Source organism: Anguilla anguilla, chromosome 17 (genome assembly GCF_013347855.1).
Source record: "Anguilla anguilla isolate fAngAng1 chromosome 17, fAngAng1.pri, whole genome shotgun sequence".
Taxonomy (NCBI): domain Eukaryota; kingdom Metazoa; phylum Chordata; class Actinopteri; order Anguilliformes; family Anguillidae; genus Anguilla; species Anguilla anguilla.
Genome location: NC_049217.1, coordinates 15,498,415 through 15,517,364, shown reverse-complemented (window position 1 = coordinate 15,517,364; position 18,950 = coordinate 15,498,415). Strand labels below are relative to the sequence as shown.

The window sequence follows — 18,950 nt, the reverse complement described above, 5'->3', positions numbered from 1 at the left end:
TATTTACATAGATACGATAGACCAATAATATAATCTATGTTACATTCTGGAACATTTATCGTCCAATAATCGAGGTCTTGTATGACCCTCCTGTCAGAGGACTTGGGGAAGGAAGAGGCGCAGAAAAATACTTCTGCTGGAAATACACTTTAACCTATTTAGCTTTTTTTAAAGGTATGTGAAATATGTCCCTATATAACAAGCTCGTTTCCTCGCTTAGTCTTGTTTTAGATGACATATTTGTTCACAGTATTGAGTGTGCCTAGCTAGTTAACGTTAGCCCAAAAAACCTTAGTGAAATTAGCCGTGTAATATTAGCTTGCTAGGTAGTAAACATATAGCTATATGAAGAGCATTGTTTTGTAAATAACGTGAAGTAGCTCTATAACTTATTATGACGCTATATGTTTTGGTTTGTTCCTGATTTCCAATTTAATTGGACCTAAGATTAAGCCATCAGGAAGTGTAATATGTTATTGTGAACTGCAATTAAAAATAACGCGATTGCTGTAGCCTACTAATTTACCCTAGTAATAACGCTGGGCAAAATTAGCTAAGATAACTAGTAAACTGTAATATGGCTGAATCTTGCAACTAGCCACCCAGCTTGTTTTAAAGCCTAGCCTATGTGTATGAATACATAATTAAGGCGGTAGGTTGCTAACTAGCTATGGTATTTTTAAATGTCAACGTTCGCCGCCTGCGTTAATAATGTCTGGAGTTTTTAAACAGTATTTAAATCTGTTTTAAGGCTTCCCCGCTCCACCGTGTGTTACACTGCATATGTTCTCACTATCCTGGATTGTGAAAGCGCGCGCACACGCCCCTCTGATTCTCCATATGCTCAAGTAAGTTCACATCAGTTGCTATAGAAACCTTCTGGCACGCACGAGTGCGCATGCATACACACAATCATTGAAATCATTGAAGAGCCCTCGCAGATTCATTGCGTAAAATGTTTTAAAATAATTAATTCATGTTTTGTCTACGTCATGTTCTTCTCAAAGCAGATATTTTCCCTGAATGGAGTTTCTCGTGTATTAGCAGTCAGTACAGACAGGATCCATGTCGTTTTTGGTGAGTAGACATTCTTCGGGAGTTTGGTTCCTCAGTCCCTGCCTCGTGTCTGTCCCACTCCTGAACATATCAGTGGGTGGTTTTCGCAGTCCAATGTTGCTCTTTCCTACTCGCTTGCAATGGCTTTTTCCTCATATGCTAGGAACGTGCATTACATTACGGACATTTAGCAGGTGCTCTTGTCCAGAGTGACTTCCACAACTTTTTACAGCATTTAAATTGTATCCAGTTATACAGCTGGATATATACTGAAGCAGTGCAGCTTGCTGAAGGGTACAACGGCAGTAGTAGTAGTCTCCCGCCTATAGGGCGTGTTTGGCGAGTGTGTGATGGGGAAGGGGGCGGTGACAGCGTGGAGTAAGATGTAGGGCTGACTGTATTGTGGCTGAGATAAACCCCCTCTCTTTGTTTCCTTCAGCGCTGGGTCTCAGAGAAGCTGAGTGTGGAGAGCCTGAGGGATCTAGAGCTGTTTGGAGGTGAGTTGTGAGGTCAAACCACGTGCGCACACACACACTCACACGCACACACACACACACAAGCCACCCACACACACACACACACACGAACACACACACCCACACCCACCCTCGTGCCCCAGGGCTGCCTCTTATGATGCTTGCTGGCCGCTATCCGCCTTCCAGCGCGGCTTGTCGAGCTGCTGGCGAGCTACCGCTGCTCATAATCAAACGAGTGCTATCTTTAACGTCTGCAGTGAATCGTATGTGCGTTTGTCAGGTAGACGAGCCATGCGTACCTCCAGCTCGCAGGGCTGGCTCGTACTATAGGCTTCAGTGCTCTGTGGGTAGTGGGGTGAACCATGTGGAAGCAGTGTGTGCGTGTGTGTGTGTGCGCGCGTGTGTGCATGTCTCGCCGACTGCGCTGCGATTGGTTGGCGCAACCTCTCGGTCAGCGTTCGCGGAGGTGGCGTGAAGTGTCCGCTTCCTGTTTGTGTGGTGGAATGTGCCACCGGTTTGTCAGGGACCTGTTGGCACCAGTGAGGGGAAGTATCGGTGTCTGGGGTTGGTGTTGGCGCGATCCTGCTAGCAGTGACTGCAGGTACACACCTACAGCAGTCTGCAGGGCTCTGTTACAGCAATCAGAACACCCTCAGCGGACCAGCAAGCCGAGGGTGAAGTGAAGTAGAGAGTTGATTAGCAGAATGAGTCCATCCAGATAAAGGCTGCATATACAGTAATGTATGAAGTTATGGAGCCCTTTGTTACTGATACACACAGAAATCTACGTGGCAGTGCAGAATTTCATGTAAATACTGTTGCTAAGGCCTGTCGTTGCTTCGCATAAAAAGGCAGTGCCATCTGGGCTTTAAAAATCTGTTCATAATTTCAGTGGTAAAATAAAAAAAACAACGGTATTTTAAAATGTCTGTCTTTTTCCTCTGTTTATTTGGGGTTTCCTGACAGTGCTTAGAGTGGTTTTATCTAAGAACTGTAAAAATGATGCCAATTTTAGTCAACAGAGAGCAGGAAGTAGCTTTTTTTTAGGGGACTGGCCAGTGATTGGTTTCATTGTAAGATCATTAGGCTGGGTTAATGCATCAAAGGTAACTTATTACCTGAGTACTGTTTTGGTGACGGGTTTGTAACTTGCAGTTTGGGCTGTTGGCACTTTTTTTTTCCTAGCCACTTTAGCGGCAATGCTGGTGGCTCCTCCTGTTCACACAAGCAACGCCTATGCATTATTATAACGCAGGTATCTGTTGTCTGAACAGGTAGCTGTAAAACGGTCATAAAGACCTAACAATGGGATGGGAGTGGGTCAAGGCGTGTGCAGTCCTGACGAGGTGTGATCTTGGTAACTTCGGCGTATTAGCCAGGGACGCTAGGTAACGTTAAGCAAGTTTTGAATGAAGAAGGTGACTCATGTCAGCTAACACCCTGCCACATTTGAATATGCATGTACCACACCGACCAGAACTTTTGTGTAACTTACATGACATAACATGACATGCCAAATAGTTATACAGCGTATACTGTGTATGGACTATTTGATGTATGTTATTTTTCTTTTTTTCAGTCGTAAGATACAACTTGGCTGTACAGATGCAAAGCTGAAATAAAAAAAATCTAATTTTGCATGCCCTGTACAGTGTTCAGTGTTGTTGATGTCTTCAGGTTGAAAAGAAAGCCAGGAATGGTACTGGTTTTGAAGGCTAGATGTGATTGTCCCTATTGCAGAGGCTTGTGGCACATTTAAAAAAAAAAAAAAAAAACCCTGTCACCGGAAGCAGACAGCCATGACTGTTGTTCGTTTTTACTTATTCATTTGGGGAAACTTTGAGTCGAAGGTAAAACTATGGGGTGTTGTAGTCTGTGTTTTTTCTGGCTCAAAATAGGGCTTAGCTGGTGACTTTGTGTGATGGCAACACAACGTTGGTCTGGCTTTACTGCCACCATCAACAAGAGACGTCATCTCCCTGTATTTAGCTAAATTTAGAATGTAAAGTTTTGGTCTTCAGGAGACCAGAAACTTTTTTTTTGCACCATTTCTTGCGTACAGACAGTGGTCTCCAGTAGGCGACTTGAAAAAAACACGAAGACATTTCAATGCAGGACACCTGTCCTGCAAGAAAAGTTGTACTGCTGTCTGTATGACATTTATTTCAAGCTATCATTACGATCTGATGAGTGCTGATGCTGTTTTATTTAATTTCTAGATTATATTGTCTCGTTCTAGTTCATTTAATTGCTTTATTTAATTTTAGCTAATAGATTCATCATGGATAATTAACGACGGATGCAGACTGAGCAGCATTACTAAATCCCTTTAACTATTGCCACTTTAGAATTCTATGCCAACTGGCTTGGGAAATAGGAGAAGGGTTTTATTATGAGCTGCTAGCGGAGGTAGCAGAAAGGTGCGGAAGGTCCTCGCAGGGTAAACTGTTTATTTGCAGGGCCATCGGGGGAACCTCAGGGCCCATAAAGCCACCGGCACAGCCTCGCTTCCCAAGCTTGCGTCACCAGCGTTTCGCTGCTAGGCCACTGCCTGAGCGCGCTGCACGTTCGTCTGTCTGCGCGCTGCACGTTCGTCTGTCTGCGCACTGCACGTTCGTCTGCCTGAGCGCTGCACGTTCGTCTGCCTGAGCGCTGCGTCTGCCTGCGCGCTGCACGTTCGTCTGCCTGCCCGCTGCACGTTCGTCTGCACGTTCGTCTCGCTGCGTGCGCATCCGGCGGTTTCGTTTGATCGGATCGTTCCGCCGGCTCCTCCGTGCTCCTGCCGCCCGGTCACGGCGGGAGAGAAAGGGGAGGAGTCAGAGTCTACGCACGCGTCCGTTCGCTTCGGTGTTTATCGCCTCCGCGGTGTGTTCCAGTCATTAGTCTGTCTTTACTGCGCCTTCAGCTCAGATCTTCAGCGTTGTGTGAAATAATCGTGGCCGACGGTGCGGTTAGCGAGAGAGCCGTGGGCACAATGTGAAGCGAATGCACTGGCGAGGCGGGGCGCTTTTTGAGGGGACCGGTCGTATCGCGAGCGGGGTCCTGTTCGGCCTCTTTGTTCAGCACGCTGAAACCGGACGCCCTGATCAATTTTGCATCGGGTGTAAGCGACAGTGGCATCGACCCCAATGGGCCTTTGCCCCGCTTCGCCTGACTCCTCTCCGCCTGTGTGCCGGAGACGCCCTGCCGGTGTGGATTCTCGGAGGTGGGGCGAGTGATTTTAGGGAATACGTGAAGGGATAAGGCGAAGAACGGAGGATCCCACAAGCTCTGATAATTCACTGCTCATGAGGTTATGCAAAGCACATAAAAACGCCTTGTTTATAACGTGTTCTTCAGTAGAAATGCTGTTCTGAGATCAGTTTGGTCTTTTAGCTCATAATGGATAATTATAGGCTTAAGACCAGGGAAAACTGATCCTAGGTCAGCAACTAGTCTGACAGGTTTTATCAATGCAGCCCCTGGGCCAGCAGTAATTCCATATGAGGCATAACATGCTTATCATTACTAATGAACCGCGCTGCTTTGCACATGAATTTGCAGGTCAAAGCTGTTATGCGCTCCATCAATGCAATGGCAGGCTGTTCCTTAGTTAAAGAGCCAGACGCTGTGTTTCTTTGTTGTGTTGTTTTCATTTAACGGTTGTGGTCTCTCCATCCCAGAGCAAGCTCAGGGAAGCTCTCACAGGAAAGTAAGTGCAGAATTCAGGCTGAGCTCCTCTCCGTACGTGCGTGCGTGTGCGTGAGCGTGCGCGTGCGTGCGTGTGCAGGGGTCATGGCTCAGCGCCGTCATGCATGGGCACCGGCTCATCCTGTCCTCCGGCTCTTCCTGAAGCTCACCGTGTCTCACCTGCCATCAGGGTTTCATACTGGGGGGGGGAGTGGTCAGGGGTGGCCTGTTGTTAGGGGTTCTTTCAACCATCGTTGAAAGCCCGAAACATCGGCCCGAAACTGGACTGAGCGTGCTCGGCAACAGAGTTGTGTGGTACACGCAAAGTTAATGGCGTCCGGTAGGCGCAGAAGCAACTTGGCAGGTTGGCAGCTCTGGGTGCTGGGTGCCAGGTGCCAGTAGCTGCTCCAGGATAATTTAACCCAGCTCAATGCTAGGGCTAACAATTATTCAATTATTCAGAAATAAAAGCTGAAACTGACCCAGGATCTGCATTTGAGGGATGGCCTTACGGTATCCAGACCTAGATATAGCCAGATAGCTGAGCGGCCCTCTTTATAACTGAGCGGCCCTCTTTATAACTGAACGGCCCTCTTGGCCAGGTCTCCCTTGTAAAAGAGATTCTGTCTCATTGGGACTCTCCTGGTAAAATAAAGGTTAAAAAAAAAAAAGATGAAGGCTTGAATGGAGGCTGTTTTAATCTATTTGAATGTGGAATAAAGGCGTGGCTTGCCGAGTGGGAATGGGGAATACATTTGGAGTCCGGAGGAGTGTAGGTGACATTTGTTGATTGTCATAAAATAAATGTAATGTAGCTTACAGAAGGGTCAAGTTTGGGTCTACACAAGGTATGTGCAGTATTTAGTCTCTTGGGTGTACAAATTGAATAGTTTAATTAGTAAAGTTTCATATGAGTTTAAGAAGTACTTTTGGCTTTGTACAGTCTTCTACTTTCGACAGAAAAAATTAATACTTCACTTTATCGCTCTGGGGAAGTTCTCCTATAGACTTGCATTGTCCAGAATTTTTTGTGTGAACAGTTGTTAAAGCAGAATGTAAATGTAGTGTGTGGAATATTCTGGAACGATGGTAATCAGCAGATTGTATGAATCATACACAGGTCAGGATTGGCCTGTATGAAACCCTGTGTGCTCTGAACGCGGTGGTCTTTGGTCCCCACTAATTTGACTTAATGTAATCCGTGTTTGTGTTTGAGAGGCCTGTTCACTGTCTGTCTACCAGCTCACATTCAACTGTGTGAACTCTGCCCCTGTGACGGGGGGTAAACAGGGGGTTCCCCAATTTTTTTGAGTAGCCAGCCAGGTGAGAAAAGTAAACAAGGTGTTTGCGGCAGGGAGAAAAATTTTTCCGGTGACATCATTTCGTTAAATTAATTGGGGCGGTTTAAATACGTGTCCAAAAGTAGCCGACCAAACAGAGGTCTGCAGTCGGCCACTTCGCCGACAGCCGTTGGGGAACTCCCAGTCTCACGTAATCCTTTGTTAAAACCAGTGTTTATGTTATGAGCATCCTCTGTTAATCCAGTGTTGATGTTATCAGTATTTGTTCTTAATCCAGTGTTTGGTATCAGTATTTGCTGTTAATCCAGTGTTTGGTATCAGTATTTGCTGTTAATCCAGTGTTTGGTATCAGTATTTGCTGTTAATCCACTGTTGATGTTATCAGTATTTGCTCTTAATCTAGTGTTTATGTAATCAGTATTTGCTCTTAATCTAGTGTTTATGTTATCAATGTTTGCTCTTCATCTAGTGTTTATGTTATCAGTATTTGCTGTTAATCCTGTGTTTATGTTATCGTTATTTGCTGTTAAATCCAGCGTTTTTTGTTATCAGGACACTTTGCGTAACATCAGTGTTTGTTATTAGTGTATCTTGTTAAAGCTGTTGTTTATATTATGAGTGGTATTATTGATGTAAGTTTGTTTTGTGCAGTTTGCCTGTGGTGTTTAAGAGCAATCTGAACACTAACACCAGTGGTTATTAAGATCTGAAAATCAAATGTAAAAATTGTCCTGACCATGCTGTGCTGGTCTCTGTGGAGACCCATTGCGCCTGGATGCCTGGCAGTATCCTCTTGTTCCCTGAGATGGCTGCTGCTGTCCATCAAACTCCAGCCTCTGGATTGGCTTTCTCATTTATCCAGATGTGGACTGATTAATTTGGTCGAAGTGAAAAATGCAAGTGTAGTTTTCAACACTGTTACTGGTTTGCAGGAGCAGTGCAGTCTTCTGCAAGGCTGGAATTTGATGCTAAGGCTTTAAGAAAAGGATCTGAATCTTTAATTGCTTATTTTTGAGAGCAACATGTATGGTCAGGCATTGATAAGCACAGGGCCTCTGCAACAGCATTAGAGGATGGATATTCGGCTTGGGCTAATGTGATGACTTTGGGGTGTGGATCAATACACACAAGATGAGGAAATTAAACTCCAATTCCCATAATGCACATAAAACGATCCTCTTCTCACTGAGAGAGAGTATTTCAGTGTTACCTGGACTAAATGTGGGGCAGGTTAAAGTAGCGTGGCACGTTAATGCCCTGCATCGACTTAATACCCCCCCCCCAGCCAAAATCTGTTGACCTGTTAATGATGCGTATCGCACATCATGGTCAGTGGTTAGAATCAAGAGTTTAAAATCCCCATTATGTGAAAAGCACATTTCTGTGAACACAGAGGAAGCTGTCATTGGATGCCACACCCACAAAGTCATCTGAGAAAATGAGCATCTCAGTTCCTAACTCCGCCTCTCTCGCTGTCCCCGCCCCCTGCCACGCTTCCTGCTCAGCCCCATGAAGACAGCGAGGAGTCTCTGACCTCCATCCCTCACCAGGTCACCATGGGAACCTTCCTACCCGACCGGTCCTCCTACGAGCTCCTCACCATCATCGGTCAGTGTCCCGATGAACAATGTTTGTGGTGACATTGTACCGGTGTGTCTCATTTACTTGGATTGCGTTAGTTGGATGACTTGTTTACATTAGTGTGCATCTTTTAAGCGCAATCTTTCTGGCCTCCCGCTTTCTCCGGAAGGGAGCATAAGATAAGTAGCATCACAAAACTTTATCGTTTGCAGCCGACGCCGTTAGCTGCTTTAGCAGGAGGACTGCACAAGCCTGCAGCTGCAGGGGCCTCGGAAAGCGGATTATGGGCTGTCAGAGGAAACTGTTCTGTGGTACATTAGAGTGGAAACACTGTGTTCAGGGCTAAAATTAGAGTTGAAACGCTGTGTTGAACAGTAGCGTTTGAGTGTAAATGCTGTGTTCAGCGGTAGGGTTCGAGTGCAAACGCCGTGTCGAGGTTGCCGCTGGTTACCGGTCTCTCTCAGGCAGGGGGCTGGAGGACCTGATGACGGTTAACCTGGCGCGGTACCGCCCCACCGGGGAGCACATAGCCATCCGCCGCATCGACCTGGAGGCCTGCACCAACGACATGGTCAACTACCTACAGGTGCCTCACCTGGCCTTCACACCCGTCTACCACACATCAAAATTTAACCTCCTCTCTGTCCTTCAGCAATGTGTACATGATAAAACATCAATCAGAACGCATTGTAAATCATTTGAACCAGAAGGTGCAGAGAAAAATTGATATTCGCTTGAGTAATTCTTAAACCTGTGTACCATAGAAATATGTGTACCATAGAATTCATAGAACAAAAAGGACAAAGGACAGCAAAATTTTGAACAAGGGTAAAATAGCCCTGTAATATGGCTTGTGATTACAGGGGGAGCTCCACGTGTCGAAGCTGTTCCATCACCCATGCATACTGCCCTACAGAAGCATCTTCATCGCAGAGAACGAGCTCTGGGTGATCACCCCCTTCTTGGCCTACGGTAACAATGCAGTGCATTTATAGCCCTTTTAATTATATGACCTCCTAATTGCTTTACAGTGAACGGGGGGGAAATTCGGCCCCGGCTCCGGGGATGGTGGTGTGAGGGAGGAGGTGGTTTACGGTACAGTGGGAGGGGATAAGGTCGTACGAGTTGCAGACGGCAAGGTATATTGTTGTTTGGGGGAGGGGGTTAGGACGGGTTGGAGGAGTGGTTAGTGCAGAGTGAGTCACAGAGGGAAAGGGATTTTGCTGTTCAGGGTAGTGATTAGAGTTGCAGTCAGAGGGAATAGTGCAGTTTTTTTGGGAGGTGGGGGGGGGGTGGGCTGTGCTGTGTTTCTCCACTGTGTGTCCTGATGTGCGCCCTCTTCCACCTCCAGGCTCAGCCAGAGACCTGATCAGCACCCATTTCACTGAGGGCATGGGTGAGCTGGCCATCGCCTGCGTCCTGCTGGGGGTGCTCAAGGCCTTGGACTACATTCACCACATGGGCTACGTGCACCGGTGAGTCACAGCGCCCTCTGCTGTCCACTCTGCACACACTCTGCTAATATGTATGTGTTATGGATGTGTCACTCTTTGTTCTTGCCTTGGGTACCCTGGAAAAAAACTGTGAGAAAGGATAAATGTTTATTGGTAATAAAAATTGCTGACTGGAAGAAAAAATACCACTATTTCAGTACTATTTCACAGTGGTGAGTAAATGTTTCAGAACTGAGTGCTGAGTGGTGTGTAATGTTTCTGTACTGAGCGGTGAGTGGTGTGTAATGTTTCTGTACTGAGTACTGAGTGGTGTGTAATATTTCAGTACTGAGTGGTGAGTGGTGTGTAATGTTTCAGTACTGAGTGGTGAGTGGTGTGTAATGTTTCAGTACTGAGTGGTGAGTGGTGTATAATGTTTCAGTACTGAGTGGTGAGTGGTGTGTAATGTTTCAGTACTGAGTGGTGAGTGGTATGTAATGTTTCAGTACTGAGTGGTGAGTGGTGTGTAATATTTCAGTACTGAGTGCTGAGTGGTGTGTAATGTTTCTGTACTGAGCGGTGAGTGGTGTGTAATGTTTCAGTACTGAGTGGTGAGTGGTGTGTAATGTTTCAGAACTGAGTGGTGAGTGGTGTGTAATGTTTCAGTACTGAGTGGTGAGTGGTGTGTAATATTTCAGTACTGAGTTGTGAGTGGTGTGTAATGTTTCAGTACTGAGTGGTGAGTGGTGTGTAATATTTCAGTACTGAGTTGTGAGTGGTGTGTAATATTTCAGTACTGAGTTGTGAGTGGTGTGTAATATTTCAGTACTGAGCGGTGAGTGGTGTGTAATGTTTCAGTACTGAGTGGTGAGTGGTGTGTAATGTTTCAGTACTGAGTGGTGAGTGGTGTGTAATATTTCAGTACTGAGTGCTGAGTGGTGTGTAATGTTTCTGTACTGAGCGGTGAGTGGTGTGTAATGTTTCAGTACTGAGTGGTGAGTGGTGTGTAATGTTTCTGTACTGAGTGGTGAGTGGTGTGTAATATTTCAGTACTGAGTGGTGAGTGGTGTGTAATGTTTCAGTACTGAGTGGTGAGTGGTGTGTAATGTTTCTGTACTGAGCGGTGAGTGGTGTGTAATGTTTCAGTACTGAGTGGTGAGTGGTGTGTAATGTTTCTGTACTGAGTGGTGAGTGGTGTGTAATATTTCAGTACTGAGTGGTGAGTGGTGTGTAATATTTCAGTACTGAGTACTGACTGGTGTGTAATGTTTCAGTACTGAGTGGTGAGTGGTGTGTAATATTTCAGTACTGAGTTGTGAGTGGTGTGTAATATTTCAGTACTGAGTGGTGAGTAATATTTCAGTACTGAGTGGTGAGCGGTGTGTAATATTTCAGTACTGAGTGGTGAGTGGTGTGTAATGTTTCAGTACTGAGTGGTGAGTGGTGTGTAATGTTTCAGTACTGAGTGGTGAGTGGTGTGTAATGTTTCAGTACTGAGTGGTGAGTGGTGTGTAATGTTTCAGTACTGAGTGGTGAGTGGTATGTAATGTTTCTGTACTGAGTGCTGAGTGGTGTGTAATATTTCAGTACTGAGTGGTGAGTGGTGTGTAATGTTTCAGTACTGAGTGGTGTGTAATGTTTCAGTACTGAGTGGTGTGTAATGTTTCAGTACTGAGTGGTGAGTGGTGTGTAATGTTTCAGTACTGAGTGGTGTGTAATGTTTCAGTACTGAGTGGTGAGTGGTGTGTAATGTTTCAGTACTGAGCGGTGTCCTCTCTGTGCAGGAGCGTGAAGGCCAGCCATGTGCTGATCTCTGCAGACGGGCAGGTCATCCTGTCGGGGCTGCGCAGCATCTTCAGCCTGATCCGGCACGGCCAGCGAGCTCGGAGCGTGCACGACTTCCCCCAGTACAGCGTCAAAGTGCTGCCCTGGCTCAGCCCCGAGGTCCTGCAGCAGGTACCGCACGTACACCACACACTGTACACACAACCTGCGTATGCACACACACATACACCCCACAAACCGCACATACACGCTACACATACACCCCACAAAAACACACATACACACTACACATACACCCCACAAAAACACACATACACACTACACTGTACATGCAATCTGCGTATGCTCACGCATACACCCCACAAAAACACACGTACACACTACACATACACCCCACAAACCACACATACACGCTACACACACATACACCCCACAAAAACACACACACACACACTACACATACACCCCACAAAAACACACGTACACACTACACATACACCCCACAAAAACACACATACACACTACACATACACCCCACAAAAACACACATACACACTACACATACACCCCACAAAAACACACATACACAGTGCACACAAAGTCTCTCTCTCTCCCTTTGTGCGCACACACAGACACACACACACACTGCGTACATGCGCATACGCAACACATACACACACTTTTTCTACCCACCAAAGTAAAGTGTATTTAGCTCCTGCATAATCCCAGCAGCATCTATCCTAATGAATTGGCACAGTGAGTGGTGTCCCAGGGAGTGTGTCGTGGTAAATAATGTTCTCTCTGGCGGTTTCAGAACCTGCTGGGCTATGACTCTCGCTCAGACATCTACAGCCTGGGCATCACCGCCTGTGAGCTGGCCAACGGACACGTGCCCTTCAAGGACATGCCAGCCACCCAGGTGAGCTCAGCGTGCCAGCCTGTGTGTGGGGGAGCAAGGCTTTCTGAACGCTTGCTGTGTGCACTTACACAGGTATTCCTGTCTCTCCCTTTCCTTCTTATCTCTCTCTATCATTCCCCCTCCCTCCCTTTTCTCCCCCCTCACATTCCCCCTTGCACTTCTTTATTTGCACTGCTCTATGCCTATTTTCTCTCCCCCTTTCCCTCTATTTCTCTCCCCCTCTTACACTCTTCTCTCCCTCATTTCATCTCTCTCTCTCTCTTTCTCAGATGCTGTTGGAGAAGCTGAACGGCACAGTCCCCTGCCTCCTGGACACCAGCACCATCCCCACGGACGAGCTCACGCTCAAGACCTCTCGCTCTGGGGCCGACTCGGGCATCTGCGAGGGCCCCGGGGCCAGTGGGGCCCGCCACGCTAACGGGGACCCCTCCACCTCCAGCCACCCCTACAACCGCACCTTCAGCCCCCACTTCCACGCCTTCGTGGAGCTCTGCCTCCAGAGGGACCCCCAAAGAAGGTGCGGCTCTCTCGCTGGCCTCACCCGCCTCACTTCCTGCCTCAACGCCAGTACTTCCACATTCCCTTTTTAAATCATTTTAATATTATATATAAGACCTGGGAATTATTTTCCGTTTCCTATAGGGGACAGGAGACTCTGGTCTTAATCTGAACCATATATTTGACTATGCTGAAAATATTTTCTCTCATCCAAGACACTTAAGACACTCAGTTTTCTGCTGGTTCTCAGGAGGATGTAACCTGTAAAATGTTTAGAATGCATTTTGATGGTTGTATAGGTAGATTTGTAAATGAATTGCTGGTTAGTAGCTATTTTCTAAATGTGATGACCACTTCCTGTTTCCCAGGCCTTCTGCCAGTGCTCTGCTCGGCCACTCCTTCTTCAAACAGGTGGGTGGAGCTAAGCCCTGTTACATCACAGCAGAAGCCTTTATAAAGGCGCAGCCTAATGCAGCTGCTCATATTTCCGAGTTTGATGCAAGATAAACACAAGTGTGCAGACAGCAAGTATGTACTCCTGGATGTCCCTGGATGTGTACTTCCATACTTGGCAAAATTAGAAGTATGCATTGCTACAGACTTGCATGTACTATTTTTTTCCCCACAGAGATCATTGTGCTAAACATGGCAGCAACTAGGAATTTGTTTACAGACATAATCATTCTGAAAGTAACTTATCAATAGCCATCTTGTGTTGTTTTTAACAATATATATCATGAAAAGTGTCCGTTATTAATTAATCAACGCTAGTTAACTGATCACGTACCTGTACAAATACTGTACTTGTTTTTTCAGTTAGGACAAAGGTATTATGATGCTAGTGATGACATCAAGAGTATTCTAAATCTAGTAAAACTGAAAGACTATGAAGTATGTTCTAGCTAGTATGCTAGGAAAAGTGTACTAACGAGTATGAAAGTACGCGTAACAGAACGTAGTCCGCGTGTTTGCGCTGCGAGGCAGACCCCCCTCTCTCTTCCCGCCGCAGATTAAGCGCCGGCCGTCGGAGGCCCTGCCCGAGCTGCTGCGCCCCGTCTCGCCCATCACCAGCTTCCAGAACGCCCAGCCGCCCGACTCCCCCTCGGGCGTGGCCAGCCTGGAGTCCAGCCTCAGCCAGCTGGACGTGGACGACTGGGACTTCTGACAGCGGTGTGGGGGGGGTGGGGGGGGGAGTGGGCGGGGTTATAGGGGGGGGGGCGGGATCTACCTGGAGGCGGTCTTAGAAGAGTTAATTTTATTACCCCTGTAAATATCCAAGCGGAAAATTCCGGACTTTGAGGAGACTGGGAAAAGCGTCGGAGGGCTCAGTTCTCATTGCCCCTCCCTCCCCACGATCCTCGCGTCAGAGGCTGTAAGATTCATTCAACAGCCCGAGCGGACACTTCCTCCGAACGGCTCGTCGCGCGGGGGAGGCGTTTCCTCCTGTCGCCGTCGCGGGGCCCGATTTCGGGGCCCTGTAAAACCGCCGGAAGGCTTTTTTTTTTTTTTTAGTTTCCCTCTGCACACCTATTCGCCGGCGTTGACGGGAGCGGCGAGCCTCGCTGGCCGCCCGTCGTTGCATCACTACTCTTCAGCGCGTCGTACGAATCCGCGTCCAACCAGTCTTACCACGCAAAAAACTTCCTTCAGTCTCCTGCTGTTCATCCACTGGACACGTCTGTTACCCGATATCAGTCTTTTACTCTTACGCAGGCTTGCCTGTCTGTGAACAACTCCTTCACCTTTGTGTATTCACCCTTTCTTCTACTTGAAAGTCTGTTACCTCATGTAAAGATTCGGATACTTTTTTTCAGCTCTTAGCGGAACCGAAGACTCTTTTTCTGCGTCTGTCGCTGTTACGTATTTCTAACTGCTAAGCGAATGTTACAGTATTTTGGTCAATAGCTGCATATCGAGTGGGTGCACAGGTGAGCTGGAGGCAAAGGTCTTCGGCAGCTGAACGTGGCGAATAAAGTTGACTTCGCTCGCTAGCCTGTGTGAAATGGGTCCTACGCAACCACAGGAATCCGACCAGGGTCTATCAAAACCGAGCATTTATTCCAAAAAATTTTTTCAAATACTGTACACCACAAATTAAACGGGAACATAAAAGAAAAACAGATTCGGTAATAAAAGAAAAAAGAAAACCTCAATTTACCTAAAATTAATTTTATTTGTATAGCGGTTTTCTGTAAAAACTGCTATACAATTAAAATTTAATTTGATTTAATTTTAAATGGTGGGAGGTCAGGGAAGAGGTCTGGTGCTAGTCGTCGTCATCGGAGGGTGGCTGGTCTGTCTGTGCCTGATGCTTCTGGACCTTGGCCATCAGCTCTGTGTGGAAAGGTGCAGTACACTTTGGTAAGGAGCAGTACTGTCAGACTCCGCCCCCCTTCCCTTTTCAGCAGTTACACTTCCAACAACAATCACTCAAACCACTCATTAGGGGTGTTAAAATGCACAAGAACTACAAAACGTTAATAGCAATTAGAAGTGAAATTCCATGTGGCATGCAGGTGGCGCTGTGCACAACATATTACTATTAGGCTTCAGCTCACAAAACTCTAGAATCTCTGGTCAAACTCTTAAGTATGTCATTTTTATGCCGGTAGTAGGCAGCAGATCACTTGTAATTACTCCCTGAAGACAAGTCAGTCCCATTTCAAAAACAATAAGTCTCATCGGGGGGGCGGCGCTCACCTTTGGCCGGGTTGAAGACGCCGTTGGTCTGCACGTTGCAGACGTAGCAGCGCTTGGACTTGCGGTAGTGCTGCAGCGCGCAGGCCTCGCAGAAGTAGTGCCGACACCTGCAACAGGGGGGGGGGGGGGGGGGGGGGGGGGGGGGGGGGGGGGGGGGGGGGGGGGGGCGAACGCCGTTACCGTGGAAACGGCCCTCGCTAGGAGGAAGCCGCTACGGCGCAAACTCCTCTCTGGGTGAATATTACTGCAACCGTGACACCTCTTCTCAGGGTTGATACTACCACAGCGACACTACAAGTGTGACAACTACAACATGGTCTTTTTTTTGCTTTAACTTACAACTCACAGAATTTGTCTAGTAAAATATTGGGATGTGCCATTTGTACTCACAGGCTACTGTGATGCCCGTTTTTGTGCTATGAACACAACATGAAAAAAATCATCTGGGTATATTTAAAGTTCTACTGGATTTTGATTCCTGAATGTATCTCACGGTGGTCTTGAGCTACAGTGTTAGTACTAATGAAGTTCAACCTTGGTGCTTTCACACTGATAACAGGCCGGAATCTCACTTGGTGATGATGGGGTTCTTGAAAGACTCCCTGCAGATGAAGCACTTGAAGGGCAGGTCCTCGTCATCGCTGCTCACCTCGTAATTCTCCTCATCTGAAGGAAAAACATTACATTATTTGCCATAGAAATCATCCATAATGCATTGCACGAAATGCGCATTCACCGAAACACGATCTGAAAACATTACCCAAAATTCACATTGCCTGTAAAAAACTGGAAAGCAAAATTATAACTTGCAGCATAGAAAGGACTTCAGACCTGATTAATATGTACAAATGTGAGTTTGTTGCCTAACATCAAATTAACTCATTTCGTATAGCGTTTTTTTACAGAGTATTGTCACAAAGATGATTTACGGAGAGCAGAAGGGAAATTAGAATCAGGCAGAAACCAGGCCTGAACCCTCAAAAAACTCCCCAAACTCCATCCTCCGCTGGCCGGGCCTGGGGTAAAGCCTGGGCGGGGTGGACGGTAACACCGGAACGGACGAGACTCACCGTTGGCCCCGTAGCGGCCCTCGTCCAGCTCCCTCTCTATCTGCCAGCCATGTTTGTAGTCGGAGCGGTCGTGCAGGAACTTGCAGCTGTCTGAGAGGAAACGGACGGTTACAGCGCTGTTGCCGTCATACCATCACCGGGGTCTGCACAGCCAAAAGTACCTGCGACGTCCAGTCACATCACATCGTGGGTTGGTCCTGTCGTAGTTTTGATTTTTTTTTTTTACATTTAACACAAGGCATTTAACCGCCATTGTCGACATTTTGGAAGTGAATTCCAATACTTCTATCAAGTTTCAGGAACTAAAACAATTTCTATGATCTTTTCAAAATCGAAACTTAAAAAATGAATACATTAATTTAGTTACATTTATTTCACGGTAGGTTGCAGTACATGTATTGGTCCACAATGGCGGATTGTGGCCTCGAAATCTTACCCCCGAATCCACAGAAGCCGGTCTCCTTGTAGTCTTTGCAGATGTCCGGCTGGTAGTCCCAGCGCACCGTGGCCCTCAGGTGCTCCGGAGCCCGAATGGGGCCCTTTCTGCAGCGGGAAGAGGAACCGAGAGCGCAAAATCATCTCAAGCGCAGCTGACATTTCAAGGCGGCACACACCCACACGTGTGCATGCTCGTAGACACGTGCACGTTCATATATACACACATGTGTAAGTAGCGGGCATGTGTACGCACACAGGCGTGAGCGCGCACACACACAGAGACACGCAGGAAAGGCTCACCTGACCATGCCGGAGGAAGCGTTTCCCATGGTGGAGTCTTTGGGTTTGATGAACTTGTGATAGTTGTTCATACCACGATAGATTTTATCATCCTCCTTCCCCACTAGTTCCTGGTGGAAGAATCAATCCAAGCCCAGATTCATCAAATTAGCACAAAAAACCACTGGCTAAAAGAATACATGGCAATGACCTACTTATTAATGCACTGAGCCAAAATAATCACAAGACATTTATATTTTCATTTAAACATCGTTTTTCTTTCATTCACTAATGGGTAACAGCACAAAAATGGTAAACTAAGTGTAAACTACCTACACTTGAACTATAACCCTTAACATTTGTTTTTCTTGGTTTGATCCTGTTCACAAACTAGGCGAATATATCAAATTACACGTTTGTTGAAAGTCTAACTTTACACTAAAGCGTCTCACCTCTTGGATCTTCTGACTCCGCTCGAAGATGGCCTGTGCGTCCTTGTCTCGCTCAGTGTCCAGCTCGTAAACCGCAGTAGCACCCATATCCTCGGGACCCTCCGGTTTCTGCCAAAGAGAGAAACTGGGGTTTTAAGTTTTTCTAAACTCGTTGAGCACACTTGTAACGTATTTACAAGACGCGTATTTACAATGACGTACGAGATCTTAAATTCTAGTAAAATCCACCCGTTTCTTACCGCGGATCGCGAAGATTTATATTCTACTGTGATTTTCTTGTCCTCTTTGTCATCGTCGCTCTCACTGGAGGACGGCTTCTCCTGCTCTGTCCGCTTTGACTGGGGAGGAAATCCGGATATCAACATGACAACAAAGGGCCAATGCAAGTTTAAATGGCAGGTGGCAGATGCACATTAACACTTCAGAAATTACCTTCTGAATCATTGGATTAGAGACGCTGGTCTTCTTCTGCCTTCTTATGACCGTGCCTTTGTCTTCATCGCTGTTGCCGCCTAAACAAATGACATAGGTACGTTCGTACTGGCGTGATTTCTTTTAAGGCACAGCGGTAATACCTTTCAGACTTTACCTATCCCGTTTGGACGGCTTGTAAATGACCTAGACTATTTAGCTAACTGTAGCACATGTAGAACTAGGTTAGCTAAATAGCTAAACTCTCTCCTCAAACTACATTTGAGTCTGAACTGAAGAATTGATGGACGTATCCAACGTTTCCGGTCGCATGCAAATGTGTTTCCTTAACATCACCTGGAAAGACTCAAACTACAATAGCAACAACAACCAAGCAATATACAGCTAGTGAATTGAATGCGTCGCAGACGCATTGCTAATTTAGCTAGCTACATCTAGCTAGCATAGCAAATTCCAAGTAAGAGAACAATGTCTCGGCAAAATAGCCAACTAACTACATAGTCAGATACATTTAACGTAATCGATCCACTTGCTTTTGTCACTGTCACTTGCTTTTCTTTTCCTGGCGGCGAATTTCTTGCTTGATTTTTTAAACAGAAAAGTGCAGGTAGCTTTGGGCTCATCCGATTCCGCCATCTTTCCGTCTGATTGAAAACAAACGGAAGTAAAAGCGCTGAAGTTTAACACAGCGACCTCTGGTGTCACCAATTGAGACCGTCGAGGAATTTACCTCCTGCGACCAGATGATTACCCCGGGTTACATTTGTGATTTTTCAGTACAATAATATTATTATAGGATCAAGTAGCCTACCCATAAGCTACGCCTCGTGAGGAACTGATAAGATATTTTGGTATCAAGGG

At 46.5% G+C, this 18,950-nt stretch overlaps 2 protein-coding genes across 5 annotated transcripts; one reads left to right on the top strand and one right to left on the bottom strand.

Moving 5' to 3' along the window:
* Positions 1-28: 28 nt before the first annotated feature.
* On the top strand, positions 29-14,709 carry LOC118216483 (STE20-related kinase adapter protein alpha-like). Of its 4 annotated transcripts, none has more exons than XM_035397658.1 (15): positions 29-174; positions 752-848; positions 1,011-1,077; positions 1,496-1,553; positions 5,195-5,223; positions 8,008-8,110; positions 8,548-8,669; positions 8,947-9,055; positions 9,435-9,558; positions 11,301-11,472; positions 12,116-12,220; positions 12,490-12,737; positions 13,087-13,129; positions 13,728-13,899; positions 13,936-14,709. In XM_035397658.1, exons 3-14 carry the CDS (start codon positions 1,066-1,068, stop codon positions 13,881-13,883), a joined length of 1,281 nt encoding a protein of 426 aa, XP_035253549.1. In that variant the 5' UTR covers positions 29-174; positions 752-848; positions 1,011-1,065; the 3' UTR covers positions 13,884-13,899; positions 13,936-14,709. The 4 variants fall into 4 exon arrangements, with proteins under 4 accessions (XP_035253549.1, XP_035253550.1, XP_035253551.1 ...); XM_035397659.1 differs by having other exon boundaries at positions 1,008-1,077; XM_035397660.1 differs by lacking the exon at positions 5,195-5,223.
* A 46-nt stretch (positions 14,710-14,755) lies between these two features.
* rnf113a (ring finger protein 113A) lies at positions 14,756-18,859 on the bottom strand. The gene is made up of 10 exons (XM_035397662.1): positions 18,623-18,859; positions 18,090-18,169; positions 17,897-17,995; positions 17,658-17,765; positions 17,227-17,336; positions 16,925-17,031; positions 16,489-16,578; positions 15,991-16,084; positions 15,419-15,525; positions 14,756-15,052 (listed from the first exon to the last, which is right to left on the bottom strand). The coding sequence occupies exons 1-10, from the start codon at positions 18,723-18,725 to the stop codon at positions 14,985-14,987; spliced, it is 966 nt and encodes a 321-aa protein (XP_035253553.1). The 5' UTR covers positions 18,726-18,859; the 3' UTR covers positions 14,756-14,984.
* Between the last annotated feature and the right edge of the window lie 91 nt (positions 18,860-18,950).

Bases quoted from the DNA above. Each gene is read 5' to 3' on its own strand.
- rnf113a (XM_035397662.1), bottom strand. From the start codon at position 18,725: ATGGCGGAATCGGATGAGCCCAAAGCTACCTGCACTTTTCTGTTTAAA. The intron at 16,085-16,488 runs GTGAGTCTCGTC...TTTTTCCTTCAG, and splicing joins GGGCCGCTACGGGGCCAACG to ATGAGGAGAATTACGAGGTG. The intron at 15,053-15,418 runs GTGAGCGCCGCC...CTTTCCACACAG, and splicing joins CGTCTTCAACCCGGCCAAAG to AGCTGATGGCCAAGGTCCAG.
- LOC118216483 (XM_035397658.1), top strand. The intron at 5,224-8,007 runs GTAAGTGCAGAA...CTTCCTGCTCAG, and splicing joins AGGGAAGCTCTCACAGGAAA to CCCCATGAAGACAGCGAGGA. The intron at 12,221-12,489 runs GTGAGCTCAGCG...TCTCTTTCTCAG, and splicing joins AGGACATGCCAGCCACCCAG to ATGCTGTTGGAGAAGCTGAA.